At 51.1% G+C, this 18,985-nt stretch overlaps 6 protein-coding genes across 6 annotated transcripts; 4 read left to right on the top strand and 2 right to left on the bottom strand.

Moving 5' to 3' along the window:
- Nucleotides 1-255: 255 nt before the first annotated feature.
- Nucleotides 256-1,762, bottom strand: L3040_004111 (uncharacterized protein; the record flags this gene model as incomplete). The annotated part of the gene is made up of 4 exons (XM_007297745.1): nucleotides 256-761; nucleotides 824-1,278; nucleotides 1,358-1,491; nucleotides 1,628-1,762. 4 exons carry the CDS (start codon nucleotides 1,760-1,762, stop codon nucleotides 256-258), a joined length of 1,230 nt encoding a protein of 409 aa, XP_007297807.1.
- A 253-nt stretch (nucleotides 1,763-2,015) lies between these two features.
- Nucleotides 2,016-2,631, top strand: L3040_004110 (uncharacterized protein; the record flags this gene model as incomplete). Its single annotated transcript, XM_007297744.2, has 3 exons — nucleotides 2,016-2,063; nucleotides 2,219-2,268; nucleotides 2,361-2,631. 3 exons carry the CDS (start codon nucleotides 2,016-2,018, stop codon nucleotides 2,629-2,631), a joined length of 369 nt encoding a protein of 122 aa, XP_007297806.2.
- A 302-nt stretch (nucleotides 2,632-2,933) lies between these two features.
- Nucleotides 2,934-4,638, bottom strand: L3040_004109 (uncharacterized protein; the record flags this gene model as incomplete). The annotated part of the gene is made up of 3 exons (XM_007297743.1): nucleotides 2,934-4,141; nucleotides 4,191-4,466; nucleotides 4,617-4,638. The coding sequence occupies 3 exons, from the start codon at nucleotides 4,636-4,638 to the stop codon at nucleotides 2,934-2,936; spliced, it is 1,506 nt and encodes a 501-aa protein (XP_007297805.1).
- A 416-nt stretch (nucleotides 4,639-5,054) lies between these two features.
- On the top strand, nucleotides 5,055-6,379 carry L3040_004108 (uncharacterized protein; the record flags this gene model as incomplete). The annotated part of the gene is made up of 3 exons (XM_007297742.1): nucleotides 5,055-5,107; nucleotides 5,156-6,127; nucleotides 6,202-6,379. 3 exons carry the CDS (start codon nucleotides 5,055-5,057, stop codon nucleotides 6,377-6,379), a joined length of 1,203 nt encoding a protein of 400 aa, XP_007297804.1.
- A 3,426-nt stretch (nucleotides 6,380-9,805) lies between these two features.
- L3040_004107 (uncharacterized protein) lies at nucleotides 9,806-12,102 on the top strand (the record flags this gene model as incomplete). The annotated part of the gene is made up of 4 exons (XM_007290909.1): nucleotides 9,806-10,309; nucleotides 10,362-11,365; nucleotides 11,419-11,767; nucleotides 11,824-12,102. 4 exons carry the CDS (start codon nucleotides 9,806-9,808, stop codon nucleotides 12,100-12,102), a joined length of 2,136 nt encoding a protein of 711 aa, XP_007290971.1.
- Nucleotides 12,103-14,716: 2,614 nt separating this feature from the next.
- Nucleotides 14,717-18,324, top strand: L3040_004106 (uncharacterized protein; the record flags this gene model as incomplete). Its single annotated transcript, XM_007290910.1, has 10 exons — nucleotides 14,717-15,320; nucleotides 15,373-15,404; nucleotides 15,513-15,658; nucleotides 15,745-15,752; nucleotides 15,811-15,930; nucleotides 16,059-16,658; nucleotides 16,716-16,979; nucleotides 17,037-17,206; nucleotides 17,250-17,376; nucleotides 17,435-18,324. 10 exons carry the CDS (start codon nucleotides 14,717-14,719, stop codon nucleotides 18,322-18,324), a joined length of 2,961 nt encoding a protein of 986 aa, XP_007290972.1.
- Between the last annotated feature and the right edge of the window lie 661 nt (nucleotides 18,325-18,985).

The following is an 18,985-nucleotide window of genomic DNA, read 5'->3' as shown; positions in this document are numbered from 1 at the left end:
TGTGTGAAGAAAAGCTGGAGAGGATACCTATATGAGCTTGCTCGGATCAAAAGTATGAGCCCCTTCTTTGAGGATATATCACTGAAGATGATAAAAAGCAGAACGAAACTAAAGGGATCAGTCACGACTGCAATTTGAAGGGCCTCGCAATCAAGCACATCCACCCACCCACTGTCCATCCGTCCTACAATTCCCCACTATTATACATTCTACCCCTCTCCCCTTATCACTACACCATCTCGCCCGACCAGCAGTCTAGTAGTAGTAATTCTCCTCCAGCGTCCGTCCTCTCATAAACTGTGGCTCGCTCCCCCGAACATAGATATCCTCGAATAGATTCTTGGACGTCGGCTCCGGCGGCGGCATGGCCTCGGCCTCCTTCACCTGCGCGTCAACATCCGCTCGGGCTTCCTTGTCGATGCGCTTCAGCTCCTCCTCACTGACCACGTTCCACTCAATCAGCTTCTGCTTGAGGCCGGCGATTGGGTCCTGCGTGGAGCGCATGCGCTGAATCTCCTCGCGTGTGCGGTAGGTGGTACCCGGGTCGGACATGGAGTGTCCTCCGTAGCGGTAGGTGACGTATTCGAGGACGAGGGGCCCGTTACCGGAGGTGGCGAAGGCGCGGGCGTAGGCCACGGCGGCCTTGACAGCGAGGACGTCCATGCCGTTTACCTTGAGTCCGGCGATGTACTGGCCACGCTTGTAGTAGTCGGTTAGGGCGGAGGAGCGGTTGGCTGCTGTACCCATGCCGTATTTGTTGTCTGGATTCGCAATTAGACGTATATTCACACCCAGTACAGAAGTTAGTTGCAAGGGGACATACTCTCGCAACCGAACAAGACTGGCAAGTTCCACAGCTTGGCCATGTTGAAAGCCTCAAACACCTGACCCTGGTTACTGGCACCGTCACCATACAACACCACGCTCGTATTCTTGTTGCCGTTGTACTTGTGCGCAAAGGCCAACCCGGCACCGACCGGGACCTGGGCACCGACGATACCGTTCCCGCCGTAGAAGCCCTTGGCGAACATGTGCATGGAGCCACCCTTTCCGTAAGCGATGCCCTCGCGGCGGCCCAGCAACTCGCCGATAATGCTCTTGACGGTGGCGCCACGCATGAGAGCGTAGCCGTGGCAGCGGTAAGCTGTGATGACATCGTCCTCCTTGGTCAGGGCGTGCTCGATACCGGTGGCAACGGCTTCCTGGCCGGTGGAGAGATGGCAGAAACCGCGGATCTTCTTCTCCTTGTAGAGTCTGTCGGCGGCCATTTCCATGCGGCTGTTGTGTACGTCAGAGTTGTCCGGCGTCCGGTGATGGAGGGTAATTGGGATTGAGGAAGGAAGAAAATCACACTCACCGGGTCGAAACCATGTCGTAATACATCTTCTTCAACTCCTTCTTCGTAGTCTCGAGGGTGTACGGGGGAGGGTCAATCTCGTAGGTTTCGAAGCTCTCGTCGGAGAGGTGCACTGTGAAGGGCTTGTTATCCTCCTTTAACCAACATTAGCTAATGCATCTCGTCCCATCTTTCTTCCCCGAGCTCCGTCTATCCCTCTTTTCGACTGCGCAATTCAATTGCCCTCGCCTTCCCCCTTTGATCCACGATATCAAAGAATCTCCAACATACCTCCGGAACAGCATCCTTATCAGCATGCGCGCTCGCTGCATCGGTGGTAACTGCTCTCTTCGCAATCACGGCCCTCGAGAAGGCGAGACTCCGCAGCGGAGCAGCGCGGTTTGTCCTCAATGCCGGAGAGAACATTGTCGTCGATGTAATGTGAGGGAGATGGTAGTGAATGTGAGGGGATGAAAAAAAAGCGAAGTCTTCGGACCTTTCACGAAATGTTGGACGGTTGAGCGCGGGAGCTAGGACTATTGTTAATCCGAGTTACGCTCAACGCTTACCCCTACACCTCCATATGATGTCTCTTATCTTCTTCCTTCCCACCACAACCCTCTACAACCCACCACCATCAAATTAATCTTTCACCTCCAGTCTTCAGCGCGCCATAATCATGGCTAAACAGCCCGCCCAGAATGAGAAAGCCTCACCGCGGCCGCAGGTAGAATCAATCAGTCCTTGAACGCCGCACAACATATCCCCGGCGATTTCGCTACAATGGCTCGAGAAATCGCAAAGCTAGAATTCCAGCCGACGAACCAGGAACTGCAACAGCAGATTCAACAGATGCGACAGCAGATACTGCAAATCCAACAGCAGATGATGCAGCAGTTGCAACAGCAGATGAATTTTAACTTCGTGTCTTTGTATGTTCATCTCTTCTTATCGAACGCTTGCCCTTTTCGAAGATCTGTTCCAGGAATCGAATCTAGCTGACAAAGGTTTTTTTCTCGCTCAGCACATATTATACATCTGCAAAATTGCACAACGCACTCTTGCAAACAGATAACGGCATCCTCACTCCTCTCGTCAATCCAGCTGAGAATATCCTGGCTCCAAACTTCCCCGAAACATCTGCGGAACTTAAGAATTTGAGCTGGCCACTGAAGAAGGCCTTCGGTGTAAGCTTAGGCTTGCAAGACCCTGGTCAAGGGGTGACAGTGGTTGAAAAGAAGGCGTTCTTACAACGAATACGCTTTACTATCGGCCTAAGGCCACGGCCGGCATGACAGGGTGTGGGAATATGGGTTGGGGACTCGTTGCACATGGTGCCATGAAGCAAGTCGTGGTTAGGTTGGCGGATGAGGCTTGCAGAGTAGGAATTCAAATGCGCGAGGATTAAATTGAAATTTGGTATTGCTGGGTCTTGCTCGTTATTCATCGTAATACATCCTCAACTCCCCCTGTAACGCCTTTCGCACCTCTCAATAGACAGCCCAAGTCCACTTAAATGCCAACATCCTCGAATCTCAGAACAACCCATCGTGAGTCCTGGACCATCAAGTTATCATCCCCCATCCAAATAACATGCCTACGCGTCCATAGCCTTGACCTTCTTCGATGAGCTTTCGCCCTCATCACTCGGATTCGCCCTCTTTCCATACGACTGTGCATTCGCCGCAAGAAAATTCGACGCCTGTTCATTCCCACTCATACCAGGCTTCATGCCGACTTCATCGGCCGCCTTGATGCTAGCATCACCCGTCTTCTCGGCCCTCGCCTCATACAACTCCAACAGCCGCGCGTAATCCCCCAGAACCGAACACACCACCCCATCCAGTGCCTCCAGCCTCTGTTCCTTCTCCATCTGTACGAACGAGTCCCGGTTGTGCTTCCATAACCGCTTCGTCAACCACAGCAGCCACAGATTGTAATCCTGAACCCACGGCTCGTCGACGGCAGGGATTTTCTTCTCACTACCCGCATCGAGGGTCGAGCGACGGACGCTCGTGGGGATTCGGGAGAGGAGGTGCATCTCGACGACACGAAGGAATTGGCGGGGTGCAATCTTGACGCTTTTGCGGATCTCCTCGAGGGCGGCCTCGTCGACGATGTTGTTTGGTATGTTTCCTTTAGGGTCTGGTACGACTTCAGTGTTGATTTTGATGGCTTCGAATTCGGGGAGCTCTCGAAGGCGAGCAAGGTCGTTGAGATCGCGCATATCATCAAAGGCGTAGTTCGGGTCTTCAACTGTAATCTCCACTGTCTCCGGCTCGGCCAGGAAGTAGTCGAATATAGAGTTGTAGAATCGGGATCCGTTGCCTCCCCCTTGGAATGGTGGCAGAATGATGAATTGTGATATCCGCGACCGGCAAGGCAGAGAAGCGAAAGAGATGCTGTTTAGGGGAAGATGAAAGTCGACTGTCTTATCCTTCGCAGGCTTTTCGGGTTTGAAATAGTAAAATCGATAAACTGTCGAGTATCCCATGAACGTGTACGGACTTTGGCCCGGGACCTTCGTCTGGGCCTTCTGGTAGAGGAAGAATACTGTCCATCTCTGCAAGGACCAGTCTGAATCCTCTAGATCGATCACCGATCCCCCTTCGATAAATAGTGGGATCAAGATCTGAATCCGCTTGACCATTTGCCTTACCGCCGCATCAGACAGATCACCCCTCCAAATCTCCAGCGTCTTGTTGCCCTGCGTAAATGTCTTGATCAGCTCACCCGGGGGTGTCCAGTCGTTTTCGGCAGGACAAACAATCTGCTTTTCGAACAAGCTTGCCTTCTCCCAAGCCACTGCATCCAGTCAGCACATTTCCACGCCCCAATTAAAAGGCACCCTTACGCTTCGGCAGGTATGGCTCCAGCAGCTCCTTCACATCGGTGGCCTCGGTGTCCCCCACCGCCTTGAACTTCTTCTCGTACGAAACCAGCACGTTGGGTCGCATATCGCTGGAGTTGTAGCGTAGATGGATCTTGAGGCCTTTGTATCCGAAGATGCGCTCGTCATCACCAAAGACGGAGTAGCTCATTTTGGGGTGAAAGGTGTGGATGTGTTTGGCGGCGCCGACGTCTGGGATGACGAGGGAGATTTGGAGGGCATGATTAGAGTCGGAGGACCCTGACAGAGTATTGTATCAGTAATGGGCTTGCCTTCGAAGATTGGTGTTTTGCGCAGAGCTGGGGAATGAAGATGCGCAGGAAGGTGAGACGGTTTGCGCCGACGAGGAGAGCTGCTCTAGGCGGAGAGGAAGGAGGTGTAAATACATACAGTCATCTTCCTTTTCCACCATCTTGTCTAGATTGTATGGGCAGAATTTGTTGTAAACCTCTCGCGTTGTGGTGTTGAATAGCCCAGTGAAGTTCTGCTTGAAGGTCTCTCTGGAGAGGTCGCGTCGCAAAGTAATCTACCCAAGTACGCGTAGGAAAACTCTTGGCGAAGTTGACAGGGATGGCTATCTAGGCAATAAGCTTGAAGCTAGATGACTTACAGCCTTGTACAACTTCCAAAGGACACACAAAAACTATCTTGACGATAACAACAACAACCACAAGAGCGAAATCTGGATATCTCGAAACTCCAGGAAATTGAAATACGATTTGAAGTTTCCAAAGAAGGGCGCATGATGTTGAGGTGACGGCGCAAAGAGCAAGGAAGCATTGAGTTCGAGTTCGACAAAGTCAAGTCAAGGGCTACTCAAACTTCACCATGTTGGACGGGTTGTTTATGTTGCTCGCGCTGAGTGTGGTGATGGTTTTGGCGTAGGTGCATCGAAAAATTCCAATGCAATATGTGTTAATTCATGATAGGTCGTTCCTCGCCGGCGCCCTCCCATTGTCCATGACACTGTCCTCGTCCCAATTGCGCCTCATCTCCACCATTGGCATGGGTGTACTTGTTGGGACTTCACTCGTTGTCATTATCCCCGAGGGAATCGAAGCTGTGTATACGGCGGGAGAAGTTGGGCGTTTAAATACGAGGAGAGGGCATCAATCGCAAGGGAGAGGCGAGGTGAGGTGGGTGAGCACCGGTGTTCATACCGTCCTTACTCGAGATCCCCTCGCCATTGAAGTGCTCCCAGCATTCATTGCTTCTCGCAAAGAACTGCAAGAGAAAACAGACGAACCAGCAAACATATCCCCCCCAGCTGCAGAGACTCCTCCATCAACATCCACCCCGGAAACCACCCCTCCCCCGCCTGCAGGGCAAGAAGACCACCATAAGGACCCTCCAACCTTCTATATAGGCCTCTCCCTAATCCTAGGCTTCATCCTCATGTTCCTCGTCGATAAAATCCCCCGCCACGCTCAGGAACACATCCAACAACCTCCCGCAACCCGGCACATCTCCCTCTCGAACCTCTCCACCCTCTCATCCCCCGCGTCTCCCTCAGACGAATCATTCCTCCAATCCCTTGCTCCAACACCGAAACAAACCCGCTCTCTAGCTACCACCACCGGCCTCGTAATCCACGCTGCAGCCGACGGCATCGCCATGGGCGCCTCGGCCAGCAGTTCGAACACCAAACTAGGCTTCATCGTCTTCGTGGCGATCATGATCCATAAAGCTCCCGCGGCATTCGGACTGACGAGTGTTTTATTGAAGCAGGGACTGAGCAAACGGGCTGCGAGAGGACATCTTATCATTTTCAGTCTGGCCGCTCCGTTTGGCGCAGTAAGCACCTGGCTGATCGTTAATATTTTGGGCGGTGATCACATGGAAGGGGAAAGGGGGCAATGGTGGACGGGTATGCTGTTATTGTTCTCTGCAGGTACATTTTTGTGAGTCTCTCCGTACATCTTGATAGTGTTCTTGATCGTTACCTGGCTGTACTGAGCTTGGCTAACAAGGAAAGATACGTCGCCATGCACGCCATGCAGGAAGATTCTTCCGAGCACTCCCACCCCAGCTCCAACGTCTACGCAGAGAACACCTCGCCGCGCAAGCTGCAAAAGCCACAGATGAGAGACACTCTTGCTGCGGTTGGGGGAATGCTAATCCCGCTGTTGACGCAGATTGGACGTCAATATTAGTTCCTCGCTTATGATATAAAAGCTAGCTATATGTACGCTATTTGGTGAAAAATGAAAAGGTTAAATGCGGATAGAGCAATATGGTGGTATGAGGGAAAACACGAGAGTGGATATAAATAGGGTGATGATTTGTATGAGATATGTATGCTATGCAGCAGGGGGCACGGCGCCTTCCATACTAGCTAGGCTAGGCTTATTCTCTCTCTCTCTCTCTCTCTCTCTCTCTCTCTCTCTCTCTCTCTCTTGTCTTTACTGCCAGTGCCGAAAAGGTGCCGCTAGTATCATAGTGAAGCCAAAGTAGGTAGAGTGGCAATGTATTCTACTTTCTTGTATAATGTGTTAATGTCTGGTATGGTATCGCGTCGTTCGATCGAAAAGAAATATACGCGAGGAGAGATAAATTTGTTACGTATTCGCAAATCCTTCAATCCATCCATGTGTTTCGACTCTTCTGTTTCTTCTTTATAGTATCAGCACTTTCATTTTTTTGCTTAGCCTAGGTAGGTCTTGGTGATGGATTTACTGATACTGTATTTAGTTCTGAGTAGGTGGGAAGTTGGGAGAGGGGTATTTGTGCATATATAATTCGTATTATATATATACATATATATATATATATATATATATATATATATATATATATATATATATATATATATATATGTAACTTCGACTAGATGGGAATGGGGGACGGGTGGGAGGCTACGATTCTTTCTTTACCTGTACGAGGTACCTCCTACGAACCTTCAGCTCTGCTCTCTCCTGCGGCGGTGAGGCAGAGAGTCTGGAAAGCCGAAATTGAATCATCGATACTGATACGTATGCGGGAACTCCTTTTCGAAGAGAATTATTTTATCCCTTACCGGCGGTTCCGTTCCGGACCTCTTTCCTATCCCGACCACTACGCCGACTACGATATACGGAGTATACCTGACGGGCAGACAGATTTGAAAAGACTCCGTAGGTCCGTAGGAGGATTTACGATAATTGCGAAGTGATCCACCATCTTCTCGCCTACTATTACGAGAGTGAAAATCAGGTGAATATGGCGGGCCGCCTCACACTTTTGAGGGGGAACGGGGTATAAGAGATTGGAAGGAAGAGCTTAGTTTGATTGATCGGAGATACGGTATTGCACTTTCGAAAGAGCGCTTTGCGAATATAACGGCTCGGTACCTACCAGAGCTACGAATGCGAGCCTTTCTAGATTTACGATAAGGAGGACGAGAACGATGTTTATACACTTATACGGACCGGGGCTGCTCGTAAGGGCCACGCGTATTGGACGGTGACGTCGGTGCAAATTCTTTAAAATGCTTTGAAAAGGTTTACAAGGAGTTTGCGATGCCGCGGGATCGAAAATCCTGAGGCTATTTGAAAGAGAGCTTTTATTTAACGTGGTTTTTACTTTCGATTGGATAGTATTGTGTGTATAATTCTATTACTTAGCACGTCGCCGTACCTCATTGGAGGTCATAAGGTCTAAGCATTGTGTTTTGGATACCCGCCCGACGTTAGTAAATACGTAGTAGGTACTACAACAACAACTAGAAAGTAGGGGTGAGGGATGAAACGGGCGAGTCAGTGGCTTGCAGAAAGATCTCGCCTAAGTTCGGGGGAAATGTTTGTAGATTTTGACTTGGACTTGGACTTGGACTTGCTTGGACTTTGAATGTTTGGGGCATGTCTGTATGTACTTTCTATTCGGGTCAGGCGACCCAAAAAGCTGGTGATTACCTTTATCCGAAGAATAGACAAGGGGCAGAGCAGAGATAGAAAGATTTGGTCTCTTTTAAGACTGTACTCCGTAAGGATGTAAGGAGGCCCACCTAAGCGAGCCGACGATTACTTACCTTATTGAAAGCTCAGACAGACCCGCGAGAGGGAAGCTGATAAGTTGGACTTGGTAATCCTAGGGATCATTAAGAGAGAAGAAAAAGATTGAAGGAAGACAGAAGGAAGATAGGAGGAAGATAGAAGGAAAATAGAAGTACCGTATCAATGTTATTTTTTCCCTTTACGCAGTAATGAAGAATGGAAGGGGTAGTATTGCCAGCGGTGAAGTTCTCCTGACGCTCCCGGGTTGACCGCTGGTGTCGACGGCCACGGGACTAAACCTGATACGAGAGACGTCCGGACATACATAGTCTTTCCCCCTTTTTATTTTCGCTCGGGACATGGACCATCAGCTGGTAGATTTCCAAGAGGGGGAGTAGTGTAGTGTAGTGTAGTGTAGTGTAGTGTAGTGTAGTGACGAGGAGGAGGACTTGGACAGATCGACCGGGCAGTGTTTGGGAAGGATGAGTTGGCGAGGCCGAGAGCCCATGAGAGTAAACAATACTCCGACATAGTAAATAGATGGATAGGTAGATGGTTAGACGATTACCTAGATACATAGACAGGTAAAGACCAATTTCAACTTGGCAGTCTCATCTCGTCTCGTCTTTTGCTCATGGGCGCAACACATCACTTGACGAAAATCATTAAATCAGTCAATGATAAATCAATAAATAAATGAGTAAATATACACGCTCGCCCAGTCCCCTATGCCTTGACCGCCAAGGCACACTCAGCCCGGCTATTCAAATCCGGCAGGGGTCAAGCCGCCGCCACCTTTCTGATGCGACATCCGATAGTCCAGCACGGGCGATTCCATCCTCACCACCTCTCTCTTTACCTTCTACATTTCACCCTCCACCTAACCCAACCCGACTCCCTCTTCCCGCCCACCCTCTACGACGACGACGACAACAGTCGAGATCCGAGATTTGAGATTCCCTCCTGCACTGAATCTGCAACTTCATCCTCGAGTCGGTGGGACAATGACCTGCGACAACAGCTCCATCCGCACACAATAGAACGACGCTCGTTACGAATCCCCCGCCAGCTACGACGAAAAGCTACCTCTCACAGTCTTTCACTCTTTTACTCTCTTCTTACGACTCCTCCTCGACAGGGAACCATCAGCGAAATCGGTAAAGCAACAAAAAAAGAGAGAGAAGCGACGTTTCCAGACGAAGAGCCGCATTCACTACTGGGCTGCATTGATTATACATTGAGGGCCGACCCCGACTGAAACACTTCTTCTCGAGATTTTCACTGCTGCATATTGATACAGTGACTCGCGACTCAAAGCATCTCGAAGTGCAAAAGCCTGATTGTCACATTGAATACCTGGTCACCCGTGTGTAACGGTGCTCGGTGGTGCATACATCAGGATCATCGAGCCTCCATTTCTCCATTCCGCAGGTCGAGTCTGATCATCCTCCAAGGCCCTCGAACCGATACCCGTCCTCGAAAAGAGCCACTTGTTTGATGAAAGCGTCGCAACATCTTCCGGAGCATCTTCAACCTCCTCACCTATCGATTACGCCATTCACTTCAAGCCCAAGCCTCCCCTTCCGCCCCAAAATACCATATCAAACCATGGATGGCTTCGGGAAACCCATGAGTCTGACCGAGCGTCGAGCCTCAATGCACAACTTCGACGATGGCGATCTATCCCCAACCCGCGCCACACTAACCCTTAATACCAGCTCAAGCAATGCTCGACTGCCATCTCTACTGGACGGGATAGTACAATCCCGTCGTCGAGCACCCCCAACGCCCAACATGATGACTCCGTCCGCAGATCCAGACTCGCCTACGCTCTCCAGCCATGATCCCCCGCCCCCTCCTACGCCTGCTGCGAGTCCTGGACCCGACGCCCGAAATCAGCCGAACTGGAAGGATGCGGGAGATCATGAGGATGCGTTTTTGTCCAAGATCAGATCGCATTTCAATGATGCCTCGTCGGCAGAACGACATAGGATATTGGCTGATCTGCTGAATCTGTGTTCAAGTCAGCAGTTGAGTTTCGTCCGGCAATATGTAGATCCGTTGCTGAAAAAGGATCCGTTTACGAGTCTGCCGACCGAGCTCTGCTTAAGGGTATGCTCATATTTTATGTATTCTGTGGACTTGACGTGGCTAATCAAAGCAGGTTCTGGCCTGTATTGACGATCCGAAAGTCCTAGCCCGGGCCTCACAAGTATCGCATCGCTGGAGAGAATTACTCGCAGATGACGTGACATGGATGAACCTGTGCGCCAAACACGATTACGGGCGTAGAATATCGATATCAGAACATCTGATCAACACCCCTCCCTACTCGACCTTCCGACCACCGCTCAACCCTATCCAAAATGTCCAGCTCCAAGACACGCATGTCAAATCCTTCCTTGGCGCTGCGGGACCCTCATCCTACACGTCGTGGAATGCCGGTGTATCAAAAAGCTTTGATAGTGCCACAAGTTCGGCTGCCCTTCGGAGACCAAAGATCAGGTCGTACAAGTCGCACTTTAAGCAACGATATTTGGTAGAGACGGCTTGGAGAACTGGCGGAAATCATGTCGCGAAGCATATCACACAAGATCAGGGAGTGGTGACTAGTTTGCATCTCACGCCGAAGTATATTGTGGTTGCGTTGGACAACGCCAAGATCCATGTCTTTGATACCAACGGCTCAAACCAAAAGACGCTGCAGGGCCATGTAATGGGTGTCTGGGCTATGGTTCCTTGGGATGATATCCTGGTTAGCGGTGGGTGTGATAGAGACGTTCGAGTGTGGAATATGGCCACAGGCGAGAGCGTACATACTCTCCGGGGCCACACTTCCACCGTCCGGTGTTTGAAGATGTCAGACTCGACGACGGCAATCTCTGGGTCGAGGGACACCACGTTGAGAGTTTGGGATATCAAGACTGGGCTGTGCAAGAACGTGTTGGTAGGTCATCAAGCGAGCGTCAGATGTCTGGAGATCAAGGGCGACATTGTGGTCTCTGGCAGCTACGATACGACGGCGAGGGTTTGGAGTATTTCCGAGGGGAGATGTCTGCGAACACTATCCGGGCATTTCTCCCAGATTTACGCCATTGCGTTTGATGGGACGAGGATCGCTACGGGTAGCTTGGATACGAGTGTGCGGATATGGGATCCAAGTAATGGGTATGACTTCCCCTCACAGAAGAGAAGAGACGATAGGAAACTAACACCCGCAGATCCTGTCAGGCAATTCTTCAAGGTCACACCTCTCTCGTCGGACAACTACAGATGCGTGGGAACACCCTCGTAACAGGCGGCTCGGACGGCTCAGTACGAGTCTGGTCGTTGGAAAAGATGGCACCGATCCACCGTCTCGCAGCACACGACAACAGCGTTACAAGTCTGCAATTTGATGACACCCGGGTCGTAAGCGGAGGCAGCGACGGTAGAGTCAAAGTCTGGGATCTCAAGACGGGGCAGCTGGTTCGAGAATTGACTGCCCCGGCGGATGCGGTATGGAGAGTGGCGTTTGAGGAGGAGAAGTGCGTGGTAATGGCTAGTCGGAACAATAGGACGATCATGGAGGTGAGTTTCCTTATCCTTCCTTCTTACAAGCCATAATCTAATCCCGAACCGTGCAGGTATGGTCTTTCTCGCCGCCCGACGAGGCCCTCTATGAATCAAACATTACAAATGTGCAACGCAGTCTCCTCAATGCAGGCCCCCCTCGCCCTCAGTCTGCGATCGAGTACAAGATGTCGAATGTGCAGGACCAAGCAATGAGCGGCAATGACGATGTGGGTGTGGGCCTGTCGTACGGTATTGGGCGGCATATTGAGGATGTGGATATGCTCGACCCGGTTCCTAACACGGCGCCGCTCGTGGGGACGAGGGGCCAGACGTTCTTTCGGGATGATTGAGGAGTCTCGGCCACTTGGAGGGGTGGTGGAATTGAGTTGAATGGAGTTTTTGTTGGGCTTGGCCTCGGTCCAAAGGGGGAGGGGGAACAGAAAGCCTTCGTCGACGAGAGCGATCTTGGCCAGCGCCCAATGCCCGTCCGTCTAGTTGCTACCTCAGCGCGATAGGAGAGCGAGCGAAGAAACACCTAATAAAGGCAAAATGCCGCCGGATAGCGAGTCCGATCATCAATGATGAATGAGCCTGTCAGAAATAAAGAGAGGGAGAGAGCACAAACCCTAGCATTGTACCCGCATTTCAAGGCGCTTGCTTTATTTTTTCTATTCGGATCCCTTTTTCTTTTTTTTTTCTTTCTCTTTTCTTTTTCTCTTTCTTTTTGGGGTTTCCTTTCTTTCGGTTACGCATTTACGCATGGCATGGGATCTGGGATTTGCGGTGATGACGTGATGGTGACGGTGATGGTGATGGTGACCGGCTCGGGAATGGAATGGGAAGGCAATGGGAAGGGAATCAACTGGCCTGGCCAAGGGGATAGATACATATAGGGAGATGAGGATGAGGATGAGGACGAGGATGATTAAGAACAAATGTAAAACGAATTGGCAAGAGACGGACGGAAGGACGGACTGACTGACTGACTGACTGACTGACTGACTGACTTACCTGGATGGATAAATGGAACGTTGGGGAGGGAGGGGGAGGAAAGGTGAGCGAGCGAGCGGTTTGTGATGGACTGGTTATACGGATCGAAGCCGCTCATAAGGCTATACGTATTTAATAATTACGGAGAAGAAAGTCGGTGCACATCATCATGAATTGCTTTTAAACGGTTTATCAAGAGTTTGCGATACCGCGAGATTCCACGACCCGGGGCTATCTGCAAGAGAGCTTTTCCCCAAGGCGGTTTTGACTCTCGACTGGATAGTACTTTGTATAGAACTCCTCTACTTCGCACGTCGCCGTCCCTTATAGGAAGGAGATCCCAGGGCGGCAGGTGTCGCTTGCTACCCGCCCGACGGTAAATACGTAGTCAATACAATAACAGTAACAACAACTACCGGTAGCGACCTGGACGGTACTGTATTCACACAGCCCCGTGGTGTGCACTGTGGAGCGGGGGTGGAAGCGCCAATGTTCGGAGGATTCCCGGAAGCTCATACGGTAGTGACCGATAAGCTTTTTGAGCTTATTTGAGTGCTTTGCTCTGTCATCAAGCGCGATAAGTCAGCGACGGTACCGGTAGCTGATGCTCCTTGGCCCCGTTTACAATATTAAAAAAAAAATGTATTGTCTGGGGCTACTGATATCAGGTTCCCTCTCTCCTTCGTCCAGTTCGAGGTTGTGTGTGTTTTTTTGTTTTTGTTTTTGTTTTTTTTTCGCGCCTTCTAATCCTGGCCGAGGCTCACAGCTTAACCGCACCTATTATGTAAATCCCTTCAAACCAGAGCGGCAGTTTAGCCGCCTGGAGATTTCGGCCGTGCTTGCTTTCGTATTGATCTACTACGTAGTACAGTAGTGTCTCAATGCCCGCTCGCTCTCTGGATACTGCTGCTGTGACACCCCGACAATGGAAAACATCGTGAAATACCGGTACCCGAGTCGCTATACGTACCGCACACTCACACTCCGTATGAGTACCGGTACAGCCTCGACGTGCCTGCCGATCAGCGACTCCCGTAAATGAGGAATACTGGGCGCAAGCTTGGCGGCGCCGTATCGCTCTCCCACCTTCCAAGATCAGCGGTGCCCGAGGGGCCCGACAAACTCGTGTCGCTGCACCGGGTCGCTCTTTGGAATTCGGGGGTTTGGGCAGACGAGACGAGAGGGAAGAGAGCATTCATCCCCTGCGCCTTTTTTCGCGGGGCTTGAATTTATCATCTGCGCAGAGAGTTTTCGCATATCTATTTTTAAACGACCTGCATGTTGATCTTGCGGGCTTTCGCCCCTTGGAGAAGTGTGCTGCGACGAGCTACTACGTAGTAGTAGTACCACGGTACAGGCCTAAGTATTACCCCTCGAGGGTGCCTTAAAAGTTTAGTTTCCACTTTAAAACCCCTGTTTTCCCTACCCTCGAGGGGTAATACTTACGCCTGCGACGTAGTACTTAGTAGTAGTAGCTCTACTACCGGTACACCCCCATGAATACATGTCGAAAGTATAATATTGCAAGGGACCTTACGAGGTCTTAAACCAATCAACTTATAAGAATCCAGCCTTGAAAAGTATGTTTAGGTCAGTATTTAGTCTGTGCAATAGAGTTGACAGGGCTTTGAGCCATTCAGAAACTACTACTACTACTACCGCTCTATGATTTATGGGCCTAAACTACGTAGTAGATCCGACATGTATTCATGGGGGGGATAGTACAGTAGAGCTCTAAACTCAATTCAAATTGTCGGAATACGCGGCAGGTCGTAATCCCAGCACCCTCGTCAGTCTGTGCGATAGCGAATTGTTCACTCGGGGAAGGAGAGAATAGGAGGTGCTCCGCATTGATCGTAGGAACTCCCCAGCCACCTGCACGCACGACAATGTTATCCTCCTTATTTTCTCGGGTCAGAATACTTGAGAAATTCAAGGACCTTCTCCTGATACTGTTTTGATCAAGTCGCCAAGATGCGTCTTCAGCATGTCTCTTTTGCTTTCGCAAGCCTCTCGTCTCTCGCTTATGCATCCACAAGCGAAGAGCTTCTGTCGTTTCTCCAAGCTAATCCAGGGCAAAGATCTGTTGCCTCTACAGATGAGGAGTTTCTAGAATGGAAGAAATCAAGAGTCGAAACCATAGACGCACCTATAAGCCCCGTCGTTCCAAAGGCCTACATCATTCAACTAAAGCCTGGATCAAGCCTCACCAAACGAGATCAAGATGACCACTCCCAATTCCACAAGCGAGCCTCGACGATCGACTACTCAACCCGTCGGGAGTTCAAGAATCCAGATCTGTTCTTCGGCCTCTCAATTCAGGTCAACGACGACGCGAACGAGACTGCGATCCTCGAAATTCCGGATGTTGTGAATGTATGGCCTGTCAAGATAATCCCGAGACCGCCGATCCTTGAACTTTCCGAGTTTCCCGAGATTCTTGAGCCCGCATCGGTGGTGAGAAATGCGGTCGCAGAAATACCAGGGAATCTCTCCGCGATTGCGGGCCCTAGAGCAAATATCAACTCCCCTCACCGACAGACCGAGGTCGATCGACTTCATGCCTTGGGGATCAAAGGTAAGTGGAACCATGCATCGATTCTGCTCTCCCGCTAAGCCGTGACTTCTAGGCAAAGGGGTTAAAATTGCTGTCATGGACACTGTGAGTTCTCGAGGGACCAAGTCCCCTCCGATTCTGTTGGGGATCATACGCTACCTAGATCGATCCCCAAGACACCCGAGTAGATTATCGCTGACTCCCTTCATATAGGGCATTGACTATCGGCATCCAGCTCTCGGAGGCGGCTTTGGTCCAGGCTTCAAAGTATCCTTCGGCAGATCGTTCGTCACTGACGATTCTGATGAGGAAAGCAACGATCCGCTCGCTACCTGTGTCAGCGGAGGACATGGAACCCAGTAAGTGACCAAATGTTCTATCTTTGTCATATCCTTCTCGCGAGGCCTTTTCGATTGGGACACGACTGACTTGGCGGTAAATCTAGCGTAGCAGGTATTACGACAATTCGTCAGACCCTGCGAAGCGGCTCCGTAATTCTGACATCTTCTAGGGATCATTGGTATGCAGGATCCAGCCAATTCAACTTTTGGACTTGTTGGCGTTGCTCCTGAAGCCGAGCTGGGAGCGTATCGTGTCTTTGGCTGCAGTGGTAGCGCAGCTCAAGACGTCTGTAAGATATTTGGGGATACATCACTTCTTTTTTCATACCTTCTGACCGCGAGATAATTTCAACCCCCCCCCCCCCCCCCCCCCCCAAAACTTCTCCGCATGGCACGTACTAACTTGCTCGTCATCCAGTGATGAGAGCATTTGAGCAAGCTGCTATTGACGAAGTCGACATTTTGAGCACATCGTTGGGAGCTTCACGACCATGGGAAACAGATGAGCCATTTTCAATCATCACTGCTGGCTTAGAAGCAAGAGGTATTGCTGTTGTCGCAGCCATTGGCAATAATGGTCGATCTCTGCCCGCCACACCTGGGACTCCCGCGGTTGGCCAGAAGGTCATCGCCGTCGGTTCGATAGCGAACAGCCATTATCCAACCGTCTACGGTGGGAGGGACTCCCGAGGGCGCTCCTTCAAATACTCTGGAAGCCCATTCCCCCTCCAAGCCCCAGCAGCTGGGCTCATCGTTATCGACTTTGCCACACTCGCTGCAAATTCGACGTCACCTTCAGGATGCGTGGCTGCTGGCTGGAAGACTCTGAACGAGTCGATTATCAATAAAGAGGAAACGATCGTGGCGGTGCCATTTACTACAGAATGCACTTCGTCCGTCATAGTCCAGAACTCTCAGAACCATGGATTTCCAACGACAGTTATGTACGCGAAAGGAGCGCCAGTGGATGTGTATGTTCAAGACTACCAAGCTTTCATTCTCAACCTGCCGTATCAAGGTATGCCACATAACTCGTATCCCGTATGTGCACCGCCAATTTGCTAATTTCGCGAAGCTATTACCCTCAACCAAGTGGATAGTGAAACTCTCATTGAAGGTCTCACTCTTTCTGGGCCGAAAAAATACAGGTTATTCTTCAACTCGGGCGTCTTTGAATCGAGCCCGCAGCTTACAGGAGGATTCATGTCGAACTTTTCATCCTGGGGTCCTACGATGGACACGTTGGCTATCAAACCACAGATTTCTGCCCCCGGAGGATCGATTCTGTCGACTTGGCCATTACTTGGGAGAGGCTACGGTATCATGAGTGGAACCTCCAGTACGCGTTGTACCTCGCCGTGACTCTCTGGCCATGGCAAGCTGACATACATGACAGTGGCCACTCCTTACGTCGCAGGCGCTCTGGCTCTGCTGAAATCTCAGTTTCCTGATGCTACCGTACAGCAGCTGAGAGAGAGGCTCCAGAGCACCTCTCAGTCTGTTAATTATATATATGAGCAGTCGCTCAAGACGTCCATAGCACAGCAGGGTGGTGGAATGATAAATGTAGGTCAGCTCCCGGGTCACGTGGATCTCGCTTACCTATTAGGTGTACAATGCCATGTTCTACGAATCTACAGTCTCGCCCTCTGAGCTAAATCTTGGAGATCTGGATGACCTCACGTCTCCGCGCGAGATCACTATCGACAACTCTTCAAATCGAACCAAGACCTATGGTGAGCGAGCCTCTTTGCCCAGCCCGTCCGGTACATGCCTTTACTGATGAAAAGAAAGAAATTTCTCACGAACCAGCGGGACTTGTAAACGTAGTGCCATACAATCTCAGTTCTACGGGTCCTCTGTGGGGCCAGAATTTCTTCGGCGGCCAATATCCTTTTTACGCATCCGTAAAGTTGTCGGAGACAACAGTCACCATCCCCGCCGGATCCTCCGCAAACATCACCATAAGCTTCGACCCACCACAGGACATGGACCCGCTGTTCCTACCCGTCTACTCCGGCTTCATCCGCATAAAGAACAACAACGACGACTACGACGACAACCTCCGCGTCCTCTACCTTGGCCAGCCATACTCGCGCTTCAACGCCTCATACCTCGACACCTCATCCAAGAGCGGCGTCGAATGGCCCGGCCTATTCACCTACAGCAGCCCCAACATCCTGACGCGGGTCGACAACGGCATCGCCAACTTCAGCTTCGGACAGCAGGGCTTCGGCGCCCCCGCGATGCAGTGGATGACGCAGCAGAACAGCCAGGGCTACCGCGTCGACATGGTGCCCTACAACACCACCTTCGTCCCGGACCACTACGGCTTCACCGCCAACGCGTCCAACCCCCTCGGCGTGCCGGACGCCTTCCTGCCGCTCCGGTACCCCGCCCTGGCGATCAACGGCACCGAAGCCGGCGCCGCGATCTTCGGCATGGCCAAGTACGAACGTGAACTCCGGCGGGGGAGCACCCTGTTGATCTTACTCGATGGCTCGACCTACGATGCCGCCGGGGACCTGGTCGCGACCCTGCCCGACGGGGACTACCGGGCGCTCCTCAGGGTGCTGAAGTGGGGCGGCGACTGGGCGCAGGAGCACTCGTACGAGAGCTGGCTGAGTCCCATCATCCGGGGCACCAGGCATCCCCGAGTCGAGTCAGGAAACGAGAGCCGGTGATCCCCACTCCTTCCTTCTCCGGCCGGAATCAACCAACACAAAATACCCCCGTGCGCCTATCAATCTTACGCACCTTAAAAAGTGGCTGGCTACACCCAGGCCCTGTGATGAGTGGCATGTACCTACGCAGGAGCCGCAACCGGATCTGCCGCCCTCGTCCCCTACTGTATCATCTTTCTGTACATAAGTACCTAGTAATAAGCATAGCTAATTCTTCTTCTTCTTCTTCTTCTTCTTCTCGACTACGAGTCGGTCGGCTGGCTAGCTGTCTGCGTTCTCAAATCGACGCCAACCAACCTCAACCTCAACCTCAACCTCAGCAAGACACGCCACGCCGTCTCTGTCTCTCCTTCTTTCCCTCTCTCTTTATTCCTCTCTTTCTTTCTCTCTTTTCTTCCTCTCTTTCTTCACCCCAAAGAACACACACAATTACTGTACCGTATCACTCGCTTCAATCGGTACCGGTAGGTAGGTAGAACCTTGCTTGCTTGCTTGCTTGCTTGTCTGCCCGGTTACCGCACTACTACTACGAAATTTGTACAGTAGCGTGCTAAGCTTGCCAGGTTAGAAGATCCTGAATGTCTGCGAATGAATGTCTGCGGAGCTGAGAACGGCTGGATCTGGATCTGGATCTGGATACCTGGTGTAGTGTGGTGTGGTA

Source organism: Drepanopeziza brunnea (assembly GCF_022702325.1).
Source record: "Drepanopeziza brunnea f. sp. 'multigermtubi' strain 214-2 chromosome Unknown ctg6, whole genome shotgun sequence".
NCBI lineage: Eukaryota > Fungi > Ascomycota > Leotiomycetes > Helotiales > Drepanopezizaceae > Drepanopeziza > Drepanopeziza brunnea.
Note: the sequence above shows the minus strand (reverse complement) of the source record. Positions and strands in the feature narration are given on the sequence as shown.